The 27,530-nt window shown below is 51.1% G+C and overlaps 1 protein-coding gene across 3 annotated transcripts; it reads right to left on the minus strand.

The window, feature by feature from the left end:
* Positions 1–235: 235 nt before the first annotated feature.
* Positions 236–13,478, minus strand: Slc52a3 (solute carrier family 52 member 3). 3 transcript variants are annotated; one of them, XM_036185367.1, is made up of 5 exons: positions 13,381–13,478; positions 4,747–5,367; positions 3,405–3,895; positions 1,577–1,700; positions 236–1,219 (listed from the first exon to the last, which is right to left on the minus strand). In XM_036185367.1, exons 2-5 carry the CDS (start codon positions 5,311–5,313, stop codon positions 1,007–1,009), a joined length of 1,395 nt encoding a protein of 464 aa, XP_036041260.1. In that variant the 5' UTR covers positions 5,314–5,367; positions 13,381–13,478; the 3' UTR covers positions 236–1,006. The 3 variants fall into 3 exon arrangements, with proteins under 3 accessions (XP_036041260.1, XP_036041261.1, XP_036041259.1); XM_036185368.1 differs by lacking the exon at positions 13,381–13,478 and adding an exon at positions 12,801–12,895; XM_036185366.1 differs by lacking the exon at positions 13,381–13,478 and adding an exon at positions 10,206–10,258.
* Between the last annotated feature and the right edge of the window lie 14,052 nt (positions 13,479–27,530).

Here is a 27,530-nt window from a genome sequence, read left to right on the forward strand (position 1 = left end):
TTAAATATTTGACTTTCGCTGTGGGACTTAGCCTTAAATGGCTGAGCCATCTCTCCAACCCTACTTTACCAGTAAAGAGGAGTACAGGGTCACACCAGCAGATGGACAATAGTCCAGAAAAGTGGGCTGGCCCCAGGCCTCTCGCTCTGCTTCTGTGGTTCTCAGCCTTGACTGAAAACTGATTAGAATTAGACCGATACAGTGTAGCCTTCTTGTGTGTACACCGCCCCTAGTGTAAAAGCATAGAAAGTTTTAATTTTTATAAAAAGGAACAAAATACAAAAACCGAATAATAATTACAAACAACGCCTCTCCTGCCTGAGACACCTTCTAAGGTTTTCACTGGCTGCTAGGCATCCGAGTGGGGTTCACTTTCAGAGGCAGGGCTTCCCTCAACTTGTCTTAGGGTCTCACCATCCTGGGCGACAGGGAAGGTGGAGAGCTGTACTGGGACTCAGGGCCAAGATGCTTGGAGTTTCTGTGGCCAGTGTCCTGTAGAGGTTCTTTCTTGGGACACAAAAAGGGTTTGGAGGCAGGGCCCTCCTAAGCCCTCTGACCAAGAAAAGGTGTCCACGCAGGAGAGAGTTCAGGAGAACCCGCTAGATTAAGCCTACAACCTAAAGGCTGCTCACTACAACCCTCCTTTAATGAGGAAACAGGCCTAGAGAGTCGACTTCCCTAAGTTCTCACAGCAGGCAAGGGGAAATCTCTCAGAGATCTCCCCCTAATGTCCTTGGGCTGCCTCCAGCTGAAAGCTACAAACCAGATCTCTGAGAAGTCCAAGAATGCAGCCAGCAGCTGGGGCTCATGAGCACTGGGGCACAGTGTTGGGGGAGGGCTGCGTGTTTCAGCTCCAGGTCAGGAGGAGGCCTTTTGTGTCTAAAAGCTCGGACCCAGATCTATGCCCTCATGGAGAAGGGGGCAGGAGTTGTTAACCTTGCCTCTCTGGGTTCTGGTTTTCCACCTCAGTGGTGGTGTCCTGGTGTCCTGTGGTGGCCAAGTGAGGCTACACGGAACAGTCCAGGCTGCAGTAGTCAGCAGATGAGAAGAGCCTCAGCACATTAACCAGTGGGAACATGAGCAGGGCGCCGATCAGGGAGCCCAACTGCACTGCTGCCCCACACCACAAGAGGGCACTGCGGCTCCGGTCACGCAAGATCACACCCAGCATCACTTTGACATAGCTGAGACAGGCTGCAAACAGCACCCAGGAGAGCACCTGCAGGGGGGGGGGGGGGACAAGGTCACCAGGGGAGATGTAGAAGAGAACTCAAGGGCCTACCCTAGGGCAGGGTAACCTCATGGACTAAGGGAGATGAAATGACTCCTTACTACAATGAGGTCCTACGGAGTGACCCTCAAAGGCTAAGGTGCCACAGGAGCTATCCCTCCAGAGTGAAAGGAAACCCAGGTATCTCTTCCCTCCCCCAAATGATCAAGTCGGGGTACATATGGGGGAGGTAGCATTCATGGCAACTTTACCTCCCTAAGTCCCCACTTTTATAAGAACCACTAGAAGATAACAGAAAGGGGTCCCCAGCCTTGAGAAAGGAGAGTTGGGGGGGGGGATACTTACGATGAGGACTTCTCCACCCCAGTGACCCTGCAGGATGGGGCAGGGACTCATGGCAGCCATGGCCATGTTGTAGGCCCCAAAGCTGGTTCCCAGCACCGTGAGCAAGCCCAGAAACGACAGTGACCTTGAAAGAGTGAGAAGCCTGGTGTCTGTCCCCTTCACCCAGGCCTCAAGGAGTAGCTTCCAGGGTTAGGTTAGATCTTTATGGAAAATGATCCCAGGCTACTTAGGTTAAGGGGGACACTGAGAGTCAAGGTACCTCATATGTTCATACCAGATCACGGTTCAACCACCCAAACCTTGAAGACTGGTCCTTGACCCATCTTTGACCTATTCTTGCCTGCGCAATGGGAGTGTGGTGGGCAGAGTCGCCCTGGAGGGGTGCATGGAGCACAGGTGCTGGGCGGCTTCCCGGCTATGGGTGTTGTGTTGGCTATCATTTTCTTCATGATACCAGCTCCTTGCCAGGAAGCCACCAGAAGGGGCTTTGACCTCTTCAAGGCTTTCTCCAGGACCCTCCCTTGCTCTTAGGGAGGTCTGTCATCTGTCTGGGAGGTCAGCCGTGAGCTCTGGAGGTGACTTTTCAGAATTCCACCAGAATCTGGCTGGCAGGTGAGGACGCTGCTTTCCTTGGTTGAGGCTCAGGAAAATGGCATCCTCTTCCCTGAGTCCACGAATGAGCGTTTAGGAGCGATTGGCCAGTGTACGGAGAAACTGTCTCCTGCAGCTTTTCCTTTCTGTACTGGCTGGTTTTGTGTGTCATCTTGACACACACCAGAGTCATCAGAAAGGAAAAGCCTCAGTTGAGGATATGCCTCCATGAGCTATAAGGCATTTTCTCAATTAGTGATCAATGGGGGAGGGCCCAGCCCATGGTGGGTGGTGCCATCCCTGGGCTGCTGGTACTGGGTTCGATAAGAAAGTAGACTGCACAAGCCAGGGGAAGCAAGCCAGTAGGCAGCTCAGCTCCATGGCCTCTGCATCGGCTCCTGCCTCTGGATCCTGCCCTGTTAGAGTTCCTGTCCTGATGTTCTCCACTGACCAACTATGATCTGGAAGTGTAAGCCAAGTAAACCCTCTCCTCCCTAACTTGCTTATTGGTCAGTGTTTCGTCACAGCAATAAAACCTTTACTGAGACACTTCCCCTGTGACTGTAACCTGAGACCACGCCCCTGCAGAAACCTCCTACCCAGACTCACTTCCTCCTGTGTTGCCAGAAGAAACATGAGATCTGGGTGGTGTAGTGGGTACCCTCCATCAGAGTGACCACAACTCTCCTGATCCCAGCTTTTCTGTACCTGTATCTGTCATTTCTTCATTGCCATGGCCCCAGTCAGGTTTCCAGGATGACGCTTATGCTTTTGAGCCAGGGCCCAGCCTGCTCTGGTAGCCTGCATTACATCTGATAGCCCGGCTAGAAGTACAACTTGACGGGAGCTAGCTGGGCCAGAGGCAGGAGGGCAAGGCTGAACAAGCCCAGCTCCATCCCTCCCTCCAGGTCTCAGGGTCCTATGTATGTGTCCGCCTCAGTAGCTGACTGTCATGTCTCATGGACTGGGGGCCCTGCTGCTGAGACATCGGAAGTGCCAGGCACTGATAGAGAACAGTCTATGCCGCATTCCTAGCCATCATAGGAGGAAACATTGCCACTCCAGTATTTCAGATCGGTACCCCAGAGGCACAGAGGCCAAACATGCTACCCCATGCCTCCGGGAGACCATATACCAAACACCCCACACATCACCCAGTAGGTGCGGAGGCTTGGCACTTGGTGTTCTGGAATGGCGCGATCCCCACCGTCAGAGTTCCCTGGGTTAGGTAGGGTACCTGTTAGGCAGGAAGGTTGGGAGGAAGCAGGCGAGAGGGCTGGCCATGGAGCTGAGGGTGGCAGACAGGTGGTAGGCAACAGGTCCATAGGGCAGGCAAGAGTAGGTCTGCACTGAAGGCAGCACGCCATTGGTGAGAGCGTTGACAAAGGCCACCACGGAGTAGATGAAGGCCAGCTGGGCTGGGCAGAGCGGCGCCACACTGGCTTCCACTGACTCCTTGCCTGGGCTGCTCACATAGGTACCCAGTGAGCCGGTGTCCTCTGTGTCTCGTGGCCTGATGGAGTGCAGGGTGACCTGGGAGTGGAGAAGGTCCTCTATGGAGCCTTGCCGTCCCCAGGGCTGCCGCTGCAGGAAGAAGAAGGCGACCAGGCAGCAGCCCATCAGGAAGGCGAGCAACAGGAAGAACAGCAGTGGTGAGAAGCGTGGGGCCAGGTAGTGACTCTCCAGGTGCCAGGTGAGGGGTGACAGGGAAGAAGGGCTGTGGGTTGTCTGTGGAGGGACAAAGCCGCCATTAGCCACGTCACCGCGGGAAGCATGCGCTACGTCAGATTTCCAGATAAAAATCCAGGTTTGGGGAGGGTAGAGACATTTTGACCTTAGGTTCTCGTTGGAGGCTCAAGATATCCCTCAACCCAACTAAAAGACTCTGGTGTCACTCTAAGATAGACTTCTTTAATACCGGCTGCTCTAAACTGGTTGGGACACACAGAGTGGACATGTTCAGGACCTTTGTCACTTGTCAGCTTCCATCTGAGTTTATGACGGGCCACCTTTGCTCATCAGCCACCTCTTCCCCCGTCCCAGTACATCTCCACACTCCCTTGAGCCGCAAGCCACTCACTGTCCCTTTCTGCTGTTTGGGAAGGTTTGAACCCCCGTCACCTGGTGCGCCTTTGAATCTCAAACTCTGATGACCCTCCAACAGGCACACACTTAAAATGGTCTTTCTGCTGTCCACCCACCTCACACACTTTAATCTGCAGCCCCTAGCTGACAGGATGGCTCAGCAGGTGAAGGCAGGCGCCGTGCAAGGCTGACAACTGAATTCCGTCCCTAGAACTCTTGGGAAGATGGGGAGAGAGAACTGACTCTACGAAGTTATACTCTGACCTCCACACTTGTACGGTGGCATGTGGCCCTAGGCACATGTGTCAGAATACACACAACAATGAATGAATGAATGAATGAATGAATGAATGAATGAATACATACATACATACATACATACATAGATGTGTAGTCCTCCCGAAGAAATAATGAAAATAAAGGAAGCCAATTTCCCGTTCCCTACACTGGGGGCCAAGCACAGTGTAACAATGGCTCTGGATCACACTCGGTACCTGGGTGAGGTGGGTCTCCACCGTGGTCACAGGGCTCAAGGTGGTGCCTGGTGTCTGTGTGGCATTGATACAGGTGGTGATGCCTGAGCCTTGGGCAAGAGCTACCAGCGCAGGCAGGAGGCCGCTGAGCCCCTCTCCTATGAAGAAGGTGGTGAGATAGTACGTGGGCAGCTGGCTCATGAAGGGCAGGAAAGTGACAGAGGAGGTGCAGTCCACCAGGGCCAGGAAGAAGGTGAGGACAATGAAGGCCACACTATGGCGTCCGCCCTGTATCCAGGAGGTGGTGTTCCACAGGAAGGCCAAGAGGATGCAGGCAGCTGTGCCTATGCACAAGATGAGGAAGATCACAGGCACCTCAGACAAGCAGCCAGGTTGGAAGCGGTGCAACAGGGTGACCAGGAGGGGGCCTATGTTGGCCAGTTGGATGACCACAGTGAGGTAGGAGGGCAGGTACCAGGCCTCGGGCAGCTCGGTCACCAGCAGGGGCAGCTCCACCCAGAGCCCGTTGATAGCTACCCAGGAGCCCATGCCAAAGACGCAGACCAGCAGGTGTGTCAGGAGGGCCATTGTGGGCAGCCTGAGCCAGACGCTGTCTGTCCTCCAGGTCAGGCTGCAAAAGGGCTGGGGGAGAAGAGCATCTGTGAGACAGTTCAATTTAATCATCAACAGGCTGGCTTTTTATCAGCAGAAACACAGATGCATTTGTTCACGGATAACTTCAGCTGGGTAAGGTTTTCCTCAGCAGGACTCAGAAATCCTGGCACCATGAAGGAAAAGTTTGATACATTCAACTTCAGACACGTTAAAACACACAAATGCAATAAAACAGGTAAGCAAAATACTTCTGCAAAAAAGTACCAAGAGCAAGGTCAAGAGACAAGTGACAGGCTGGGGAGATCAGGGCAGAGCAGACAAAAGGCTTGCTTCTTTAGTACATAAAGAGTTCTTATAAACCGAGACCTGAAAATTCAAGAGCGAAAGTTGCCAAGGATAATAAACAGTTTAGAGGGAGAGTATATAGAGCGGGCTTTGACCCACAGATGGGAAGATGACTCTTGGATGCCATGTCCATAGTTAATTTCACATGAGTTGGAAAAGTCAGCAGACGTGACATTTTTAGATAGTCATAGCCAAGGAAGTTCCCCCATCCCACACTAGTGTCCTCGATGAGCAGGTGAGGAAGAAGAGTCCCCTGCCCAAGGCCACCCAGCCAGCGAGTGGCACGGCCTTTGTGAGAGCTCAATCAGCCTAGCCAGTTCCTCCCTGAATAAGGGAAGTGGGGGGACCCCTTCCCCCTCACCATATCTATGTCCTTGAACTGGTCCCATACCAGCACTCACCCAATTGGGTGGTTTCAAGCAGACTCCAAGCCTTCTTTTCCTTTTTTTCTGTTTTGGTTTTGTGACAAAAATCTGTTTAGTCCAGGGCTTTTGCCTCAGGGGTGTGTGTTGCCACACTCATGAGGCCTTCTGTTGTTCTAGCAGTTCTAGGGCTTTCTGGTGAACCTCACCCAGGACTCTTTGGTGCTCTGACAGTCCCTTCCCCTGGTCCCTACACAGGAAACTGACCAAGGAAGAGGAAATGATTTGAGAGATGGGAGGAGAGTGGGAGACAATGAGACCCGGACCTCTACTATAAAGACAGTCCTGTTCTTACCCAGGGCCCACCTGGTTGTGCCGGAGGACCTGGAGACAGGCGGCTTTCAAGCTGCTCTTGCTCTCCGGCCCCGCCTTCCAAGTGCTGGCCTGGCCTGCATAGCCTCCACCCAGGTTCCTGTAAGATCCTGCCCTGGGAAGCCTGCCTTCCCATTGCCCTTGTGGGGCTGGTGCTCCAGGGGGCGCAGGAGGACATGAAGCCCTGTTCTGCTAACTCTTCCTGACGCAGCAAATCATAAAGGAAACAGAGGGAGCCAGTCAGTAATTAATTAAAGGCGGCAATCTCCCCTTTAGGGCTGTCATGTGAGAGCTTCAGCCTGGGGAGGTCAGTGCAGAGATAAGTGGGGCTCCATCAGGGTCTGTACCCCAGCTCCCCAATTCTGTCCTGCCCAGTTCTGTAGGTCTGGAGAGCCTGTAAGAAGCAAGCAGCCCTGATGGCTGATGGCGAGAGGCTGTTCCAGGCAGAGGAAACAACATGCACGAAGGGCAGACCGTTTCTCTCAGAGCAGTGAATGTGCTGAGTGTGGTGGGGACATACTGAAAAGATTCATGAGATGCGGTGTAGCTCAGGCATGGAGTACTTGGTCTCCCCCCGAATCCTGGGTTTTGAACCCAGGGCACATATAAACTGGCAAGAGCTCTATCGCCAAGCTGTACCCAGCTCCCTTGCCTTTACTTTTAATTTTGAGACAGGGTCTCTGTTAATATTCTGATCCCACCCCTTGGGGGCGCTCTTCATCCTGACATAGAAATCTCTTAAGGAAAAACTCTGCCCCTTCTCTCTCTCTCTGCTTCCACTTTTCCTCCGAGGTGTGACCCCTCTTTCCCTCCCTTCCTCTCTCTGTCTCCCTTTTTCTGTGTCTCTGCCTCTTTATCTCTCTATTATAATAAACTCTGCACATGGATGCAGCGTCTGGATTGTGTATTATTGGCCTCCGATGCTGCCATGCCCACACGGCTTGCATCTGCCCAGCATGTTTCCCTGCACACACAGGATATCTCCGAGTAGTAAATCCTGACAGTCTCAGCCCAGGCTGGCTGTGATCTCACTCTGTAGCCCAGACAGGTCTTAACCTTGGGATGCCCCTGCATGGCTCAGTATCTGTGTTTTCTGCCCTGTCTTCAGGGGCCTTGTGGCTCTTGTTCACTCATGTGTGGAACCTGCCTTTATTGGGTGCTACACCCAGCTGAACCATTGTCCTCTGCTCACCAAACAAACAAACAAATAAAATCTGCCACCAAGAAAGCCAGAAAATCAAAACACAGAGCAGTCCAGTGAGTGCACAGGGAGTACTGCAGAGGCAAGAAGAGCTGGGAAGTAAGAATGTGAGGAGGAGGAGTCTGGGGAAAGAGGGTCCAGGGCGGAGCTGGCCAGCCAGTACAAGGCCCTCTCCGTGTTCAAAGATCAGCCTTGGGACCAGCGTGGCTGCGGCTATCAGCTTATGAGCAACAGAGAAGCTTAGGGAAGTCACCAAGGCCTTCGAGGGCAGTGCGGCTATATCCTCAGCGACCCACAGCCCCTCTAGGTGGAGGAAGGCCAGTCCTGACTGGCTGTGGGGAGGCGAGTGAGGAGCCAAGGAAGCAGAGCATAGCCCATGTGCTCCTTGCTGCCCACCTGTACCAACCCCCTCACATCCTCTGCAGCCTCTCAGCAGTCCTGGGTCTACCCCATTTCACACAGGGAGAAACTGAGGCTCCGAAAAGAAGTGGCCAGAGTCTCACAGCTGGTCAGTGTAGCGTGAATTCTAACTGGTCTTAATAATAAAAACCCAGAGTCAGATATCAAGGTGAAAGCTGAAAGATCAGAGAAACAGAGCAGCCAGCCACTAGAAAGACTTCTTACCTCTAAGAATCCTCAGACTGAAAGGGCTGTTGGCTTTCCTGGAACTCACTTTGTAGACCAGGCTGACCTCGAACTCACAGAGACCCACCTGCCTCTGCCTCCCGAGTGCTGGGATTAAAGGTGTGGGCCATCACCACCTGGCTCTGTTTCTCTTTTAAATCGGATCGGTCTTGTGTAGCTCAGAGTGGCCTTGAACTCCTGATCTTCCTGCTTTCTCCTCCCAAGTGCTGGGATTTAAGGTATGTGCCACCACTGCCTGGCTTCTATGTCTATATAGTGGCTGGCTCTGCAATGTGATCTCCAGGTAAGCTTTATTTGTTAGAGTACAAACAAAACAGCATCACAGGTCAGGGTGTGTGAGACTGTGGAGCAGGCCCCAGGAAGGAGTGAGAAGAGGTGGCCTGACATTTCAGGCTCTGGGGCCAGGAAGGGCTGAGGGGACCAGAGACACAGGTCCTATCATAGAGCTGCTTGCTAGGTGCCAGAGTCCCTTTGGGGAGTGCAGAAGGCCAGAGACCAGACCAGTCTCTGACTGAGATGAGATCCAGAAACCAGAGAAAACTAGAGACTTCAGAGGGTGACTTCAGGGCAGGGCCTTTTGATGTGTGTGTGTGTGTGTGTGTGTGTGTGTGTGTGTGTGTGTGTATGTGTTGCAGGGGTGAACTAGGATCTTGTGTATGCTAGGCAAGCGCATACCACCCTCTTTGTTATTTTTACATCAAACACCGAGTGTCCGCAGTTCCACACCCACATTGTGTGGTACTGAGTGACCTCCTCCCCTGTGTGGCCTGACCTTGCTCTTGTACTATAACAGCTTCCTGGCTTTTGTGCGAAGCCTCACATCTCGGGATCCTCAGAAGCCAGCCAGTCATGGAGCCTATCTGTGCCTATCAGCCAGTACAGAGTTCTCCCACGGGAACTGGGATATGTGTGTGGGGGTATTCTCTCCTATGTGGAGGTGCAGCATCTGGCTTGCAAGACACTGGGCCACCCTACACCCTGGCGCCATGGTTGGATGCTTACTCTGCATAGATAGTCTGGCAGTTGGTGGGCACTGAGCCAAGGGGACCAGACCGGAGAGAGCTGGTGCAGGCCTGCTGGTGGCCCTAGGGACTGGGTAGGACCTGCCTGGCTTTGGGTAGGCAGAGCAGGGGACCAGAAACCTAGGAAAGGGAACTGAATAGGGGGTGAGGAGATATTGATGGTGGACAGGGCGCTGGGACCCAGAGAACCAACAGTTAAAGATGCAGGAGTAGACAAGAGAAGCTGAGGCAGAGGAAGAGACCAAGAGGAGGCATAGGTTCCCGGAGCAGCGACTGGGTGGCCAGGAACCTGGGCCCTCTCACACCCAAGTGGGACAGGAATTTTCACCTATAGCCTCCAACTCATGCCAACTTAAGTTTCCCGCTTACAGAGACTTGGTTGGGCAACCACACTCCCAGCAAGCAGGTGGTGGCCGTGGCATCCTGCCCACTCCATCTCAGAGAGAGCTGTCTGTCATCCCAGCCTGTGCTCCCTGGCGGTATGACCTCAGGCCAATTGCTCACTTTCTTTGAGCCTCCTGGGAGGTCCCACCTGTGAAAGGACCTGGCTATGTCATGGCTTGGTGGCCCAGGTCTCAGGGAGGGAGGAGGTCTCATGGCTCCCTTCCTCCCCACTCCTCCCTGCAGGCCAGGAAGGGCATCCGGCCTCTCACGGCAGCCGAGTTTTGGAGGGGAGCCATCCCCAGACTGGTGGGACCTGTGCTCCCGGGCCAGGCTGCTGAGGCTCGGCCTGTGGATACAGGTGCTGCGCAGCAGCATCGCGGCCAAGCCGGCCGGGACTGGCAACATGGGGGCAGCTCAGCGTCCGCAGCTGCTCTGCCTATCCCTGCCACCCTCCTGGCGGGAACTAGGGGAAAGGTCACAGGCCACCGCTGTCCCCAGACGGACGCTCCCCGCCCGTGCTCCACCGCCACTCACCGAGGGTCACGGAGGGTCTACTTGCGCCACCGTGGCTCCTGGAGTGTGTGGCGGCACCTGTTTGTCCCCGCCCCGGTGTCGGGAAGGTGGGCGGGACCGGGGGTGGGGAGGGTGGCCCTACGACAACACCCAGGAGCCACTACCCGTGGTACCAGAGCCTTCTGCATCCCGTCCCTCTTCTTCGGGATGTTCCCTCCGGGAACAATCCAAGGTGGGGTAGAGGCTCTTGCGGCCAGACATAAACTAGCCATTGCTCCCAACTAGTCTTTGGGAGCCTACTACACGAGCTTCTCTGTACAGACGAGGAGACTTGAGGCCCAGAGAAGTGGGGTCTTGAGTGGAGCCACACAGCTCTGGGTGATCCGCAAGCCTCTGGTGGCTAACCAACAGTCGCTTAAGCCTCCGGGGCAGGGGTTGCTTTCCTGCCCGATTTCACAGACGGGAAAACAGACTCAGGGAAGGAATATGCTTGTATCAGGGAAGATGTAACAGGAAGCTCCGGCTAGACTGGGACCAGAATCACAGTAGTGATCCATACATTGGGAAAATGTGTCAAACAGGTCCAGGAACTCAGCCTCCTTTTGGGTGGCCTCCCAGTGAATAATTCAGCTCTTTCGGAACTGCCTGGCACTGTTATGGAGACCTGGGGGCCCCACCCTCACCAAGCAGGCAGTGTACTATGAGGCTCAGGAAGCTCTACCCAAAGTGTACCTAGAAGATGGCAACAGGTCTCCGGCCCCTCCCCCCACCCCACCCCCCCCCAAGCAGACATTCTTAGATCTCTGGTACAGTTTGAGCTGGTCCTTCTCAGGCTTACAGGGGCAGCCTGGGGCGCTGGCCTTTGGTCATAGAATCCACATCTAACTGTGAAGGTAGGTCCAAGGGAGTCACAGTGTATCTTCAGCTGTAGAGGGCTGTACTGACAGCTCTTATCATTGGGGCTCTTTATCTCTATGACAAGACAATCTCTACTCAGGTTCAGTGCCTCTCTCTCCCTCATAACCTGGGTACCACTACCATTCCCAGACCCTTCTGTCGTCTGGATACTGGACTAGCTCCCGTTCCTGATCCTTCTTCAAGCCTGGGATTTTGTGGTAATTTGGGCTGGAATTTCTCCTCTTGGTGTGTCTCCTGCCCATGCAATCATCAGTGCACATGAAAAGCTTGGAAGGTGCAGGCGAGACACGTCCTTCCATCTGAACCAAGGCCAAGTGTGTTGGCCTCGGGGACACAGGCTTGGCTCTGAAAAGGTAGCCTCTCTAGCAGAGAGGTTAGTTCTCACCTGTCCTCCCAGGTCCAGCCAGGTTCTCTCCATCCCAACTACCCTCCTTGCTGTGGTCCAGCCTGTGGCCGGCTTCTCACAGGTGCTCCACATGGTATCGCTATTTTAATTAAATGGTTATCAATCCTTGGAGACTCCCTGCTGCTTACCCAACCCTCACAAGCAAATCCTTTCCCAACGGGGACCAGTGTGCTTCAACACCTTATGGCTCTCTCACCAGTTGCCCTGGCTACTTTCAAAAGTGTGTTTGGTACATCTGAGCCACCATAGTCCATCTGATCCTTCAATGGAATACCCTTTCTGCCCATCACTTCCTGATGAGATCCTATCTTATTTCCAAGCATGAATGTCAAATGCCGTCTCCACTGAAGAACTCTCTTATCTGTAACAAGCCACCTGCCTGGGCTGTGTGAGTGTTGAGAGCACACTGCTCACTGCACACTTGAATGGAGGACCCCAGCCTGTGCATCCTCCTGGCGCTTGTAATCTGTAGAAAGTCTTTTAGTTTTTGTTGTTTAAGATTCTTCAGTTTTGAATTACCCTTCCCCCACCCCCATTCTGCATTTTTAGCAACAGGGATGGGACCCAGGGTTTAGGTAGAAACTTTACCACTGAGCCACGCCTCCAGGTCCTTTGAGAAATTTAAAGTTTACAGAAAGTTTAGTTTATTTGCACAGGCTGGGACGGGAAGCTGGGACATAACTCATACAACCTGCTAATTCCTTTGTTTGTTTTTGAAACAGACACTTACCCCAGGCTAACTCCGTATCTACCCAAAGATGGCTTTGAACTCCTGATCCTCCTGCCTTTACCTCCCAAAGGCTGGGATTCCACCACTCTTGGTTTTATGCAGTGTTGGGGATCCAACCCAGGGCTTTGTGCATGCTAAGCAAGTGCTTTACCAATCGGGCTACATCCCCAACAACTCCTGAATTCTGAAGTTGTTTTTTGCACTTAATGTCAGAAACCTCTCAGGCTGGGCAGCGGTGGTGCACACCTTTAATCCCAACACTCGGGAGGCAGAGGCAAACAGATCTCTGAGTTCGAGGCCAGCCTAGTCTACAAAGCGAATTCCAGAACAGCCAGGACTACATAGAAAAACAAACATTCAAACAAACAAACAAACAAAACCAAACTTGTCTCAAAAAAAGTTTAAAAAAGTCGGAAACCTCTCTAATCGCTACATTGACATCTTCTTTCAGAGGCTTCTTTATCAACTCCAGTTAAACGCTAGCTGTAAGCCTGGCACCGTGGGGAGGGCTTAGGTTGTACAAGTGAACGGGGTTCAAAGTTCTGGCACTTGGCAAACTGACCTTCTAGTAGAGATGAATGAGCCAGCAGCTTACTCCGCACCTTACAATGTCAGGGGCGAGGCGGGTGGGCGGGGCGTCCGAGGCGGGTGGGCGGGGCGTCCTCTGGAGAGGACAGTGGCTGGCGAGACTCCGGCCTGCCAGAGTGGGGAAGGGCTCCTGTCTGCAGCCCATCTCGCTCCGGATTCTTTTTCTCCGGGTCAGTTTAGCTTCGCCCACTGAAGGTGCTCATTATTTGACAAGATCATTACAGCAAAGTTGAAGTTGAAGCAGAATCACGAGTTCAAGGCCAGCGTGGACTGCAGAGCAAGACCCTGCTATCACTGTCTGAGAACAAAACTAAAGAGTCATCGAGATGGCTCATCAGGTAAAGGCACTTGCACCCAAGTCGGCTGACCTGAGTTGGATCACCGGGACCCGTATGATAGAAGGAGAAAACTGATTACTACAAATCGTCCTCTGTCCTCCACGCACGGTGTTCTCCCACCCTCCGAACTCTCCCCCCGCAAACAAATGTAATAATAATAATAATAAAAACCTGGTTCATTAAGAAACAAAAGGACAACTCATCCCTATCTGGTACCTGCAAACGTGTAGAACCTCGGGCAACTCCAGGTGGCGCTCACATTCCTTGGGGAGCCTCAAAAGCAGAGATCGGCTTATCCTGTTCGGCTAACCTGATCGGCTAGCCTTAACTGCCCAGGACTCACAAGAGGGTTCTCGTCGCCCCACAGGCACAGCTTCCTGACCGCACCCTCGGGTGGGAAGGTCCGGCGCGAAGGCGCCGCTGCAGTGCACCAGAGCAGCCGCCAGGGGGCGCAGAAGCCTGCGTCCTACAGGAGGGCCTTCGCATTTCACAGCTAAGGACCCCAGCCAGCACTCTGGGGTGCAGCAGGTGGGGCCTTAAAACTAGTGTGAGGAGAAGGCAGAAGGCAAAAAGCGAGTGTGGCCAGAGCTCTGTGAGAGAACAGGCTTAGGGAAGGGCTCTAGAGAGCCCTCCAGACCAGCCAAGGACCCATTTGCTCCCCTTGTGGGGCGGCAGCACCCCTCAGTCCTTGTCAAAGCACCCAACACCCAAGAATACAGCCCAAAAGCTCAGAACAGCTCGGAGAAGGGGGGCTGAGGAATAGAAACACACCGCATAACCTTATTCTTTTGAAAACATTCCCAGGAATAAGTCCCACAAATTCTTTAGGGATGTATGTAATTTAGCACAGGAGACTCATAAGAAACAATCCAGAAACACTGTGTGTGTGGGGGGGGGGGGGAAAAGGGGAGGGAATAGTGATCAAAAGGAACTTCAGCCTTAACTGATATATTTTAACCATCTGTGAACCTGTAAGCACCTCGATTGTTCAACCTAAAATTATTATGACACGTTCCCCTCTCTGCCTTCTTTCTTTTTCTTCATACAGGGTTTCTCTGTGTAGCCCTGACTATCCTGGAATTCTCTGTAGACCAGGCTGGCCTTGAACTCACAGAGATCCAGCTGCCTCTGACTCCTGAGTTCTGGCCATAATACACCTTTAAAAAGGGAAGAAAAATGAAGAATAAGTAACAAAAATATCAGGTGCTAATTTATGCTAGCTCACACTAGCTTTGGGGCCCCACCTACGGCACCCTGGAGAGGAGGGAGGAGCCCTAAGCTGTGAAATTCAAGGGAAGTGTGACAGCTCTCTTGTGTGAAACCCTGCAGCCCCGAGCTAAATATGGCAGAGGGCAGCTATTAACATAGCCCAACACAAAACTGTAAATGTATTTACATGATGAGATTTTAATTTTTTTGCTAACTATTGCCCGGTTCTCTAGCATGAACTTTGTAGATGACAATATCATGTCTCAATGTCAAAAAGTTGGACACGCCTGGATTAGGCATGCCAGGAGTTGGAGGAGGGAGTCCATACATCCAGATCATAGATAAGGGGTTATATACCCTCCAACCAAGCCTGAGGAATGAGGTGGGGCAGAGAGCTGACTCCCGGTGTGCAGGCAGGAATGGATACCGGCATACACCTCTGCCACGCAATAAAAGGCGGGGAACAAGAGTAAAGGACTGTGGAAATACCCTCCCCTCTGCTGAGACAGAGTCACCACTCACGGGGTAGGGCTGAGGTGGGGTAAGACATGGCGGGGGAGCACTAGGTAGTATCCGGGGTGGATGCTGCTCATCACGGGAGGAGGGTGTGAGCAGGTGAAACTGGGTATCCAGTGAGCAAACCTCACCCTGAGTTTGCGAGGGGAATTTGAGGGCTTGCCCTTTCAAGAAGTCGCCACCAGGAGGCGCCGTCTGGAGACTTTGAAAGGCCATGGAGTTGGGAGAGGAGACGTGAGGTGGGCGTTGTCTTCCTCCGAATTTCACTGCGTTCCCGGCAAGGAAGGTCAGCAGGGCACAGGGCTCCCAAACGGACCTGTGATCTTCCCTATGGACTGCGAGTCTGACTGACCCCTCCAGAGATCCCGTGGGGCCCCGGATTCTGCGGTTCACAAACTCTGCAGTCACGGCTCACTCAGCCTCTTTTGTGGCCTGCCGCAACTGTTGCAACCTCTTCTTGACTGTCCTGCCCTCTCGCCCCTTCACTTCATGCTCAGCCCCAGCGATGCTGTTTGCTTGTACTTTCTCTGCATGATACCTCACCGCACTGTCCTGTCGGAAGGACTCACTTGTCCCCAGGAAGCTGGGGACTTCTCTCCCCTCCCTGCCAACTCCAGTCCAACTCCTTAATGGTCGCCTTGCAGTCTGTACCCTGTGACAAACTTATTCCCTGCCTCAGGACCTTTGCATCCTCTGTTCCTCACACTGGCCCTCCTCAAGGCAGCTGCATGGCTCCTTCCTCCGTGTATTCAGGTCTCTGATCATTCTTTTTTTGTTTGTTTATTTTTTTGGGACAGGGTAGCCCTGGCTGTCCTGGAACTCACTCTGTAGACCAGGTTGGCCTCAAACTCAGAGATCTGCCTGCCTCTGCCTTCCAAGTGCTGGGATTAAAGGCGTGCACCACCACTGCCATTGGTGTTTAATGACTGGATTTGGGGTAAAGGACAGAGAAGAGGAGAGCATATCTGGGGTTCCTACCTGAGCAGGGCGTGTGTGTCTGGAGTGGCAGGGCAGAGGGGCATAGCTAAGGAGATGAAGCCTAGCCTGCCGGTACCATAACCATCTAAGGCTTTGGACAGGGAGCCTGTCCCTCACCCCTGCAGGTGCCTGGCCTCACTACCTTTTCTGTGTCCTGGCCATCTTCAGTCTGCCCTGTGTGAGAGCATAGAATAGTCCAGACAGAGAGAAGGGGAGATGGGAGGCTTGGGGACATCCTGGACCTCAGAGCCTCTGCCAGTCAAGGGAGGAGGCAGAAATGTCAGCCTGGCCCTGATCCAAAAGGGTGGGGTAGGCGAAGTGAGGAAGGGAAGCGGTGGCCTGCAGCTCCTCCCCAACTCACAGGGGCAGGGCTTAGTCTCCGGGACCTGGGAACAGCCTAGCTAGGGTCTTCTTTCTTGCTCAGTCTCATGTGTGGGAAGGGATGGTCTGGAGCCAGGCCTCGGAGAGCCACTCAGAGCACCAGATGCCACTGCCAGGGTAGAGAATCAGGGATCCCCAGGGGAAGGAGCAACGGGCAGGGAGGGACACCCATGCCTGGGACATCCTGGAGGCAGGTTGCTGTGTTTGTGTAGAAAGTTCAGTCTCCTCCTGTCCCTGAGCCCCGTCATTCCAGAACCAGCCACGATGGTTCTTTTGAACCTCCTCATTAAATCAACATACTTAGGGTGTATTAGAATCCCTTCAGGCCCGCAGGACACCCGTAACATTAAAACCCACATGTTCATCACGCTGGCTTCCACCCGCACCTGCCATATCTATGCTGGTCTTTTCTGAAGCTCTTTCTGCCAGAGAGAGGTGTCGGGACTTTTCCTCACCAGACACCTTCGTCTGCAGCTTTGAAGCCATTGCCTTGAATAACAGCTGACTCAGCTGATCCCCTGTTGTCCCTCAAGTTGACAAGGGATTTCCTGTAACAGTGAACTTGACACAGTGCACCCTGCGGATGGAGCCTGCTCTGATCCTGCAGGGAGATGACGTCAGCATGGAAACCTTAAGCACTGTAGGAAGGTGCCTTCAAACCCGCATCCTTGCTCTGAGGTGAGGAGGTGGCCCCTGCCCTAGGGAAAGAGATGACTATGGCCTCTGAGAGTCTTCCTGGGAATACAGTCCCCATTGGAGACCATGGTAATCTGAAGGGTGTAGGCCTTTCCAAGTTCTGGTTTTGATCAGAAGAGGGAGAAATCATAGCTCAGGACAGGTTCCTAGGCTCCTACCCTGATCCCTCCCACTCCTTTAGGCTCCTCAGAACTCCTGAGACTTTCTGTTCTCACTGTGTTCTCCTGGCCCAGGCAAGCCCCCCTGCCTTGTGTGTGGACATAGGCAGGGCAGCTAAGGGTGACAAGAGCAGTTAATCCCAGCACAATAGGGTCACACACATTTGTTGAAGGAGCAAATGATGGCGTCTGCGTCTTGCCTTTTCTGTGGACATGTCTGCCTCCCCAGCATTTGGGACGGGTGTTTGACCTTTTCCTTCTCCAGCACCTGTTACTTCCCTTATGGGTATTTGTGGAGTACCCACTGTATGATGGGCTGTAGACAGGGGGGAGTAGGACAGACCCCTACCAGAGGAACTTGCTTGGGGTACAGAAGGTTGCGACACCAATGAAGATAGGAAGATAAAGGACCACAGGTGTTATCCATGGTGCGAGGAGGCACAGCGCTCCAGAGATTATTAGGGACTTCACATCCAATGTTTAAGTGGAAGTGAAAGGCTCACAGGAGGGGGCCTCAGAAACCAGTGGTTTAGGGCTGGGAGCAGATGGTGGACAGGAGCCTGCCTGGACTGCAGGCTCCTATTAAGGAGAGGGCTGGAGCCCTGAGTGGCAGTGTTCAGGCAGGATGCAGGAGGGGAGTCTGCTGGGGGCTGAGGTGTCAGCGGCATCTGGACCCTGTGTGCTGCGAGCCTGAGGCAGTATGTGGAGCCAGGCTCACTTGGGTCTGATTAGCATGTGCCACAAAGGGGTGGTTCAAGTTGAAAGGCCTGAGCTTTGTCTGCGATACCAGGTCTTGGGTGTCAGGCCTCTACAAAGGTTCTGTCCTTCGGCTGTGAACTTCTGATGGGATAGGGGCTCCTATCCCCTTTGATTCTGTGTCTCTCTCCTGACCCTGCCATCTGGGGTTAGGGAGGGGCCTCAGAGATAGAGTCGTTTTCTTTCATGAGAGGTTTGTGGGCTGGGGGCACCCTTCCCTCCTAGCCCTCTTCCTTTGCAAACTCCCATCTGTCAGGGCAGCCTCTGACCCCCCAACTTCTCCCCTGGAGTGGGCAGAGGATGGGGGAGGGGAGAGCCTTCCTCCACAACCCTAGGGGAGACACAGCCTCTCCTTCTAGCCCATGCCATCTGTCCCCTCCTGTTTTGGCCACCTGTTCTGTGTATCTAGGCAGGGCCAACCCCCTTTATGAGCCTTGGTTTCCCCATGTGCTGAGTCTGGCTTTCCCGGATGTGAGCGGCTTGTGGCCACCACCCCCACGACCCACCAGTTCCACTGGTAAACTAAGGTTTGTCAGTTGAGCTTTGCTCTGCAATATTTAAGTAGATATACTTTAAATGATTATGGAAGCTCGGAAAATGCAGAACTAAATATCATCTGCTACAGTTTAAAAATACAGGAACGGGCTAATGAAGCAGGCCAGGTAGCACAGATGTCCTAGCATGTCCTGGGTTCCACCCCCAGCACCATACAAAACTGAGTGTGCTGGACAGTCTTATGCCAACTTGACATAAGCTAGAGACTTCTGAGAGGAGGGGACCTCACCTGAGGAAATGCCTCCCTAAGACTGGGCTATAGGCACCCCTGCAGGGCATTTTCTTTACTAGTGATCAGTGCGGAGGGCCCAGCCCACTGGATGGTAGCATCCCTGGACTGGTGTCCTGGGTTCTATAAGAAAGCAGGCTGAGCAAGCCGTGGAGAGCAAGCCAGTAAGCAGCACTCCTCCATGGTCACTTCATCAGCTCCTGCCTCCAGGTTCCTGCCGTGTTTGAGTTTCTGTCCTGACTTCCTTCAGTAACGGCTACAAAATGTAGGCGTAAGCCAAATAAGCCCTTTCCTCCTTAAGTCGCTTTGGCCATGGTGTTTCATCACAGCAATAGTAACCCTGACTAAGACAGGTGGCGCAAGATTTGGGACATTCTCCAAAACTCATCCAGGAACACTGAAAAGCCAGTGAGTTTTATTGCATGTACAATTCATCTTAAAAATACATTTCAAAAAAGAAACAAACAAAGCCATGCTCAGTCAATAGTGGCATCTAAAACTCTGCTCTTCCTTGGTACTAATCACAGTTCAGTCTCAAGAACCACGCAAGCCCGTGACTGCTGTGGGGACAGATGCAGTCTTCCATCCTCACAGAGTGTTCTGGAGAGTGAGCTGCTCTGCAGGCCTTGTGTGATGCTTAGAGCTTAAAAATGCATACCCTTCCCTCACCTGCCTTGGAGACTCACTGGGTCTGATGAAGATCCCCTCTGTTCATGTCTTCACCTCCTCTTCCTCTCAGCTCCGTTTGTGTGGACTACAGGGCCATTTCAGCTGCCGCCTGGTACTTGGGCAGGGAAGGCTCAGGTGCACGGTGCCTCCCCTAGAGAAACTTTCCAAAGAACCAAACAGAGACCAGAAGGAAGGGTCAGAAAACAGAGTTCAGGGAAAGGACAGTAGGACCCCGGGAAGGCAAGGAGGGTGACTGGGAGGGTCTAAGGTGCTGGGGTCTTGAGATTTAGACTGAGATGAGTTTAAGGATAACGTACTTTCCGTGTTTAAAACTCCTGGGCTTGGGCTGGGGAGAGGCCAGATGTTAAGAGCACTTGCTGCTCTTCCAGAGGACCCACCCGAGTTCAGCTCTTAGCACTGACATCAGGCAACACACAACTGCCTATATCTCCAGCGCCAAGGGGTGCAACGTTCTCTTTGGGCCTCCTCAGGCACCCATATACATGGCATATATACACACAGACTCGGTCACACAAATAACAAACATTCGACTTTTATTCTTATTTTATGTGTACGGGTGTGTTTGCCTGCATGTTTATCTGTTCATGACACGTGTGGCTGGTGCCTCAGAGGCCAGGAGGTGTTGTATCCCCTGAAACTAGAGTTACATGTGGGGGCTAGGAATTGAACCTGGATCCTCTGCAAGAGCACCCCGTGCTCTTAGCTGCTGTAGCCCAATAGAAATAAATCTTAAGGACTGGAGAGGTGGCTCAGTGGTTAAGAGCATGTACTGCTCTTCCAGAGGACCTGAGTTCAATTCCCAGTACCCATGCCAGGTGGCTTGCAACCACCTGTAACTCCATCTTCAGAGAATCTGAGGCCTTTGGCCTCCTTAAACACCTACACCCATGTACATATCCCCCTGACACCAGTATATATTCACATAGTTAAAAAAGTAAGTAAATATTTTTTAAAAAGAAATAAATCTTAAATAAATACTAAAGCTCTTGGACTTGCAAATTCAAACCTCATGCCTTTGCAGCGTGAAGTTCCCAGGAGTAGGGGCTGCTGGGACCAGCTCCCTCGGATGCTCAGACACATTTGTTCTTCCTTACCCTGTACTCCTCAGCTGCCATCCTGTCCCTCGTCTCCCTGAGGACTGTTTGCTGGGAGACAGGGATCATTCTGCCTTGGCATCTCCCTCAGCTGGCTCCAGCCCACACCTGCATGTTCTCAGCTAGGTTTGAGGACAATCAGAGGATGCACAGGCAGGTGCTTTGCATAATCCTTGTAAGGACTGGCTCTTTGTATCCCCCATGGCAAGGCTCTAACTGCCCAGTGTGATGTCACTTGGAGATAGGTCCTATAGGAGATGTTTAGAGTTAAATGAGGTCATGAGGATGGGACCTGAATGGTGGGACTAGTGGCCTTATCTGAAGAGCAAGAGAGGTTCCCTAGGTCCCACACCGATATGGCTGCACACTGCACTTTCTGGATACGTAGGTATCAATATGTGTTAGTGTCAGTGATCATTGTCCAGCCTTCAGATTTGACCTTGGGCAGTGACCCTGAGAGTCCCATTGTCACTCGGCCAGGCAACTAGTCATGGTAGCAGAGCTCAGGAGACTCACCTGGTACTTGGGCAGGGCAGGGTAGGTCTCAGGTACAGGGTACCTCCCTTAGAGAAACTTCCCAGCCAAGGAACCAAACAGAGACCGATACACATCATCCTAAGTCCCGTCCTTCATAGGCCTTCTCCAACTTTCTTAGACCTTCCGTGTCTCTGCTTTACACTTCAATGGTTTTACCCTCTTTTGCTATTTTTCATTCTTAGGACAAAGCTATTTTACAAAATCCACCCTTATCTAAAGCACTCTCTATTCTTGTTAACCCTTGTTACCAAAAATATAACCCCAGATTTACAACCTTCTCAACAATTTTCTCTCATAACCTGTTTCTTGTTATTTTGCCTCCCCCACTAGGAGCTGAGGACCGAACCCAGGGTCTTGTGCTTGCTAGGCAAGAGCTCTACCACTGAGCTAAATCCCCAACCCCACCTGTTTCTTATTTTATTTCCCTAAACAGGAATTGAATACAAAATATATGTGGCACATTGTAGTGAATTAGGATCATCTGAACATATACTTTTAGGTGCCAAGTTTTTTTTTGTTTTTTTGTTTTTTTGTTTTTGTTTTTGTTTTTTTGAGACAGGGTTTCTCTATGTAGCTTTGCTCCTTTCCTGGAACTCACTCTGTAGCCCAGGCTGGCCTTGAACTCACAGAGAACCGCCTGCCTCTACCTCCCGAGTGCTAGGATTAAAGGCGTGCCCCCCCCCCCCCAATTTATTGTGAAAACTCTTTTCGGCTGGGATTTTTTATACCGGTTCCTCCTGCTATGGTCTGACATAGCCTGAGAGTTATAAAGTTTCCATTTTTGCTGGTGCCTTGCAGAGACCAGTGTCCTTGAAGTGAGAGCCTCTTTGTAAACAAGAACAGGCAGGAGAAAAAGTCCACACAGAGCCCCTTACTCTTACATGGTAATTCTGCAGCTTTAGACAGCAGAAGACATTCTCCTTGGTCTAGCTAGAATAGAGGGCACCATGCAGCCCAGAGAACAGCCAGAAAAGCCATTTCCTCTCCCTCTGTCCCATCTGCGGATCTATGGGGCACCCCCACTGGAACCTGCTAAAAAAGAACTCCTTACTCCGCAATTCTCATCAAAGGTGGAGAGGGAGGGTGGTATTTCCTGTTCTCTCTTTAAGACTGGAACTTTCCCCTTGAATTGTCCTCCCACTTTTTAAACATTTGTCTCTCTTTTCTCTCTGGAGTTTTCTTCTGCTTCGGTCTTCCTTGGAGTTGTAATCGTAGTTTTTAGTTGCTATGCTTTGGACAACACAAACTGAAGACATTTGGGAAGAGGGAATCTCACATGAGAACATGTCTCCATCAGGCTGGCCTGTAGGCCTGTGAGGCAGTTTTGGATTAATGATTGAAGTGGGAGTGCTCAGTGCACCGTGAGTGGTGGCACCCCTGGGCAGGAGATCCTGGGTGGAATAAGAAAGCAAACAGGGAGCCATGAATAGCAAGCCGGTAAGCAGCATTCTTCCACGGTCTCTGCTTCAGTCCCTTCCCTGACACCCATCAGTGATGGACTGTGACCTACAAGCCAAGTCAACACCATTTCCCCACATTGATTCTGGTCAGCGTTTTATCACTGCGACGGGGAAGCAAACTAAGACAGAAGTCCTCGGTTGGATGACTTGGACCTCAAGTTCCTGGGTCCTGCTTTACTGCTTGGCTTGTTTTATAATAGACAACATTATTTCTGCCTTTGCTTCTGTTTTTCTTCATTCTTTCTTCCATACGCCTTTTGGGTTTCCCTCAATAACTCAAGTTTCTGACCTTCTACCCCCCAGTCCTCTGTAACTTTCCGGCTCAGTCTAGCCAGATGTTAGTGACCAAATTTAATGTTAGCATCCCTTGTCCCAAGGGCTCTTCTGTATCTAATCCTGAGCACTTTCTCTTCTGATCCTCCAGTCTTTCTGGAAACTCTGCATGATCCGTTTCTTTCCCCTGTTGCATATTAAAAGCTTTTTTCATATTCTAGGACCGGGGCATTAATTTCTAATCCCTCTTATGATCGTGTGGCCTTGACAGACCTCACTGTTATTATTCTGGGTGGGTTGTTGGTTGGGAAATTTTTCATCTGCTGCAATTACATCTTTGTGGGATGATGTTTTGTTTCCCAAGAGGCCCTTCTTCCCATCCCCCTCTTTTCACTAGAGGAGAGAATACTCAATACTAACATCAAGTCAGGCCAGGTACAGAGTGAGGGCCCAAGGAATTGGTCCAGTTGATCAGTCACCCCATACGATCTTCTCCCAGAGTCCTCAGCTTCATTTTGTACAGGGACTCTCTCCCCACTACCGGAGCTTGTCCCAGAGGACTATTTGGGAGAATCTTATTCTTTTTTAAAAAATATATGTGGGTTGTCGGACAGTGGTTGTGCACACCTTTAATCTCAGTACTCAGGAGGCAGAGTTAGGTGGATCTCTGTGAGTTCCAGGCCAGCCTGGTCTATGGAGCTAGTTCCAAGGACAGCCAGGGTTATACAGAGAAACCTTGTCTAAAAAACAAAACAAAACAAAACAAAAAAAGCCCACCAATAAACAAACAAATAAATAAAAGTACATGGGTGTTTTGTTTGCATGCATGTCTGCACATCATGAGGGCAAAAGAGGCTATCAGATCTCCTGGAACTGGAGTTACAGACTGTGAGCCCCTGTGTGGCTGCTGGGTATTGAACCTGGGTCCTTTAGAAGACCAGGTAGTTCTTGTAATCACTTAGCCATCTCTTCAGCCACAGGAATCTTATTCTTTTTTTTTGGAGCTGAGGATCGAACCTAGGACCTTGTGCTTGCTAGGCAAGCACTCTACCACTGAGCTAAATCCCCAACCCAGGGAATCTTATTCTTATTGGCCTCAGATCTTTTATCCTTCCCCTTGTTTCTGGAGCTGTATTCTCAGAACCTCAACATCTTCCCTAATGGGCTATGGGGGATGTCAGGGAGAATCCTCATTTCTCCTAGTCTGGTCCTGCGTGGACTTACTCAACAGCCCTGCACTGGAAGTTCCCATTTTCAGCGTGACCTTATGACTGCCACTCTAGTCACATTGTCTCCCCCCCCCCCCCCGCCCCAAACCTCCAACCACCAAGGCAGTACTTTACAGTCCAAGCTTTCTTTCTGCCTTGGTTTGTACGTGAATCTGCCTGTGGTGCTCTCTCTATGGGCCTATCTCCAAATTGCTGATCTGCTTTTGATTTTTAGGTTTCTGTTAGTTCTGGAGCTGAAAGTGTCTCCACACCCAGGGCCACCGCAAAGAGGTAGCAGGATGCTCCTCCCAGTATGGGAATCAGTCCACAAGACCCTTGGCCATGGAGAGAACCCTCACATTGGACACTAGGTTCTAAGAAATGGATCTGGAATCTTGAGAAAATGACCACATGATCCAAAGTATTTCAGCAAGACAAAAAGTTTTGCTTTTGGGTGATGGTGCCCTGCTCTTGCCCAGTGGTGCAGAGATGCTGGCAAGCACACCTACTGTGGGCCCACTGGGTTTTTATGGCTAACAAAAAGGGGTCTCAGGCCTCTCCCAGTGTGCAGAGCTTGGCCTCATGTTCTTTCGTGACTGACTCACAGAACAGAACAGTTTCTAGGCAGACATGAAACTTGAACAACTATTTTGATTTCAAGAAGTGCTGATTTTGGAGGAGTTTGAATTTCTGCCATGTGGCTTCTTTACAGTTTTTTACATGGAGTTCTGTCCAATTTAACCTTTAGATAGAAAAGACAGTGCAGTTTGTTTACATTTCCCATGAGTTGCAGCTTGAAGCCCTGGATCTGTCTTTGTACCATACAGCATCCCCTGACCATCCTCCCAACTGAGTACTAGCCAGGCCAGACCCTGATTAGCTTCCAAGACCAGACGAAATTGGCATGTTGAGCGTTAACATAGCCTTAGGCTTCTCTGTGCCTTGCTGACGGAAGTCTCTTCTGAGTTGCTTGATGTATTATTAACCCTCCTCGGCCTGTCTTGGGCATAATAAACAAAGCCAGTGCTCCCTCCATCAATGACTCGATGACAGAAGCTGGAATGCAGCAGAGGCCAGCTGCAAAGAGAACAGTGCAGATATAAACACTAAGAACTGCAATGAACTCAAGTTACTTTATTCGAGCACCTTAAACCGTTTCTTTCTTGAGCTGGGGAGATCCCGCAGCGGACAAGGGTGCTTGCTGTGAAAGCGTGAGTAACAGATTTCAAATCTCCAGAACTCACGTAAGCTATGTGTGACTATACACCTGTGACCCCAGGCTGTGGCAGGGCGGAGACAGGAGGCTCAGTGGCACTTGCTGGCCACCAGCTGAGCCCCAGTTTCAATAAGATGTCTTGTCTTAAGAGAATGAGATGGAGAGGGCCAGAGATGATCAGACTTAGACCTGAGCCTGAGAGCCAGACCTAGATCCCCGGAACCTACGAGGTGGAAGAGAACTGACTTTCACAAGTTGTGTGTGCACATGTGTGCAGTGGCATGTGCTCATGCACACACGCATGTGTGCACACACTCATGTAAACAAACGTAAAAAGACAAACTAAAAGTAAGAGAATAAGATGAGAGGCGGAGGTAGGAGTTTAGAGTTATCTTTGAGTTTGAGGCTAGCCTGGTCTACATAGCAAGCTCCTGGACTATGGACTGTGGACTACATAGAGAGCCCCTGTCTGAGATATATATATATATATATATATATATCTTCGGGCCTCATCAGCGAAGCCTCTTTGTGTAGTGGATGGCAGTAGAAATTCACAGCCAGTGAAGAGGTGTCTGTGGAGTGTTCAAGCACAAACATGAGGTCTGTATCAAATCAAGGAAGAGGGGGTGGAAAAGCTTCTTCTGGATACTACAGGACCACTGAGCTTGTGAACGCACTGCAACTGGGTTGCCTGTACCAGATCGAACCAGTTACTAGTTCAGCGCAGAGCAGGGAGGGGCTTAGGACACCCCTGCCCCCAGCTGAGGAGCTTTTGACAGTTGATGGCTTCTGGGGGAAGAAAAATCAGTTTTTTTTTTTCAAAAGGCTGCAGCCCTTGGTGGTTTGATCATGGTCCAGTGTATAGTGTGTAGACCTACACCCATGAATAGATAGATGGGCAGCAGATTGGACTTGGTGGGTCATAAAAAATGAAAGGAAGGAGAGATGAGGATGGATGTAGGAGGAGTTGGGGAAGGTGAGTGGGGTAAGATCAAAATATATTGTATGTATGTATGTATGGCGTTCTCAAAGAATGAATACAAATATATTTAAATGTAAAAGAGAAGCTAGCTGGTGTTATTATAAACAGGATATGTTTATTGTATGAATAGTATGGTCATGTATTTACTATTTATTTGTGCTGTAAGGAGTGCTTTGAAACATATGTTTAAAACACAACACTATGGGGCTGGAGAGATGGCTCAGTGGTCAAGAGCACTGGCTGCTCTTCCAGAGGACCTGGGTTCAATTCCCAGCACCCATATGGCTGCTCATAACTGTCTGTAATTCCAGTTCCAAGAGACCCCAACATCATCATAAACACATACATGCAGGCAAAACACCAATGCACATAAAATTACAAATAAATTTAAAAGCCCTGCAACACTTCCTTAGCATTTCTCCATTATTTTTAAATGTTATTTAATTGTATCATTTTAAGTTACTGCATAATATTCCTAACCAGAAAGTGGAGATAACTGAAGGTCGGTACCTCAGTTATGTCATGAGTACTGACAAGAATTATGTAGAAAGCTCAATTTAGCCTCTTCCCAGGATGGATATTATAACTATAATTGACCTGATTTTGATAAGTGTTGTGGGAGCTACTGGTATGCATGTTTGAAAACTAACTGAATTACCACTGCAGTAGGGGAATGGAGAGGGAGAGGGGCTGGTTGGAAATCACATAGAGAGGTAGTTGCAGAGTTGGGAGTAGGGCCCAGTTTGGTGGCTGGGCAAGTAATACCAACTGGTCGGTAGGCTGAGGCAGGGGGATAACAAGTTTGAGGGCTATTTAGATTACAGAGTGAATTTAAGGTCAGCCTGGGCTAGTTATATGTCAAGGCCCTTCCAAAAAGAAAAAAAGAAAAAGAAAAAGAAAGAGAGAAAGAAAGAAAGAAAGAAAAGAAAGGAAAGAAAGAAGAAAGAAGAAAGAAAGAAAGAAGAAAGAGAGAAAGAGGAAAGAAAGAAGAAAGAGAGAAAGAGAGAGAAAGAAAGAAAAAAAGAAAGAGAGAGAGAGAAAGAAAGAGAAAGAAGAAAGAAAGAAAGAAAGAAAGAAAGAAAGAAAGAAAGAAAGAAAGAAAGAAAGAAAGAAAGAAAGAAGGAAAGAAAGAAAGAAAAAAAATGTTGGGTCTAGGGCCTGTGCAGTGCAAAACCAAACAAATCTGGGACTAGCAACTCCTGCAGCTGGGGACCGAGGAAATCCCAGCTGGAAGAGGAGGAGAAGAAGGGAACGCGTTGGCCGCCAGGGGCCGGGGCAGCCGGAAGGACGAGCGGCCAGCTGGGCTCCTGGCGGCCACCGTGGGCCCGCGCCCTCGCTCCACGGCCCCACCATCTGCCGCTCCTGAGGTTGCCTGGCAACTCGGGTGGCGCGCCGTTCGAACGGAAGCGATGGGCCAATCAGGAAGTC

This window comes from Onychomys torridus, chromosome 4 (assembly GCF_903995425.1).
Source record: "Onychomys torridus chromosome 4, mOncTor1.1, whole genome shotgun sequence".
NCBI classification, from domain to species: domain Eukaryota; kingdom Metazoa; phylum Chordata; class Mammalia; order Rodentia; family Cricetidae; genus Onychomys; species Onychomys torridus.

What these genes read in the sequence shown, in the direction of transcription:
- Slc52a3 (XM_036185367.1), bottom strand. Translation starts at nt 5,313, where the DNA reads ATGGCCCTCCTGACACACCTGCTGGTCTGCGTCTTTGGCATGGGCTCC. An exon ending in CCAACCTTCCTGCCTAACAG is followed by an intron (nt 1,701 to 3,404) that starts GTACCCTACCTA and finishes CACTCTTTCAAG; the next exon opens with GTCACTGTCGTTTCTGGGCT. An exon ending in GGGGTGGAGAAGTCCTCATC is followed by an intron (nt 1,220 to 1,576) that starts GTAAGTATCCCC and finishes CCCCCCCTGCAG; the next exon opens with GTGCTCTCCTGGGTGCTGTT.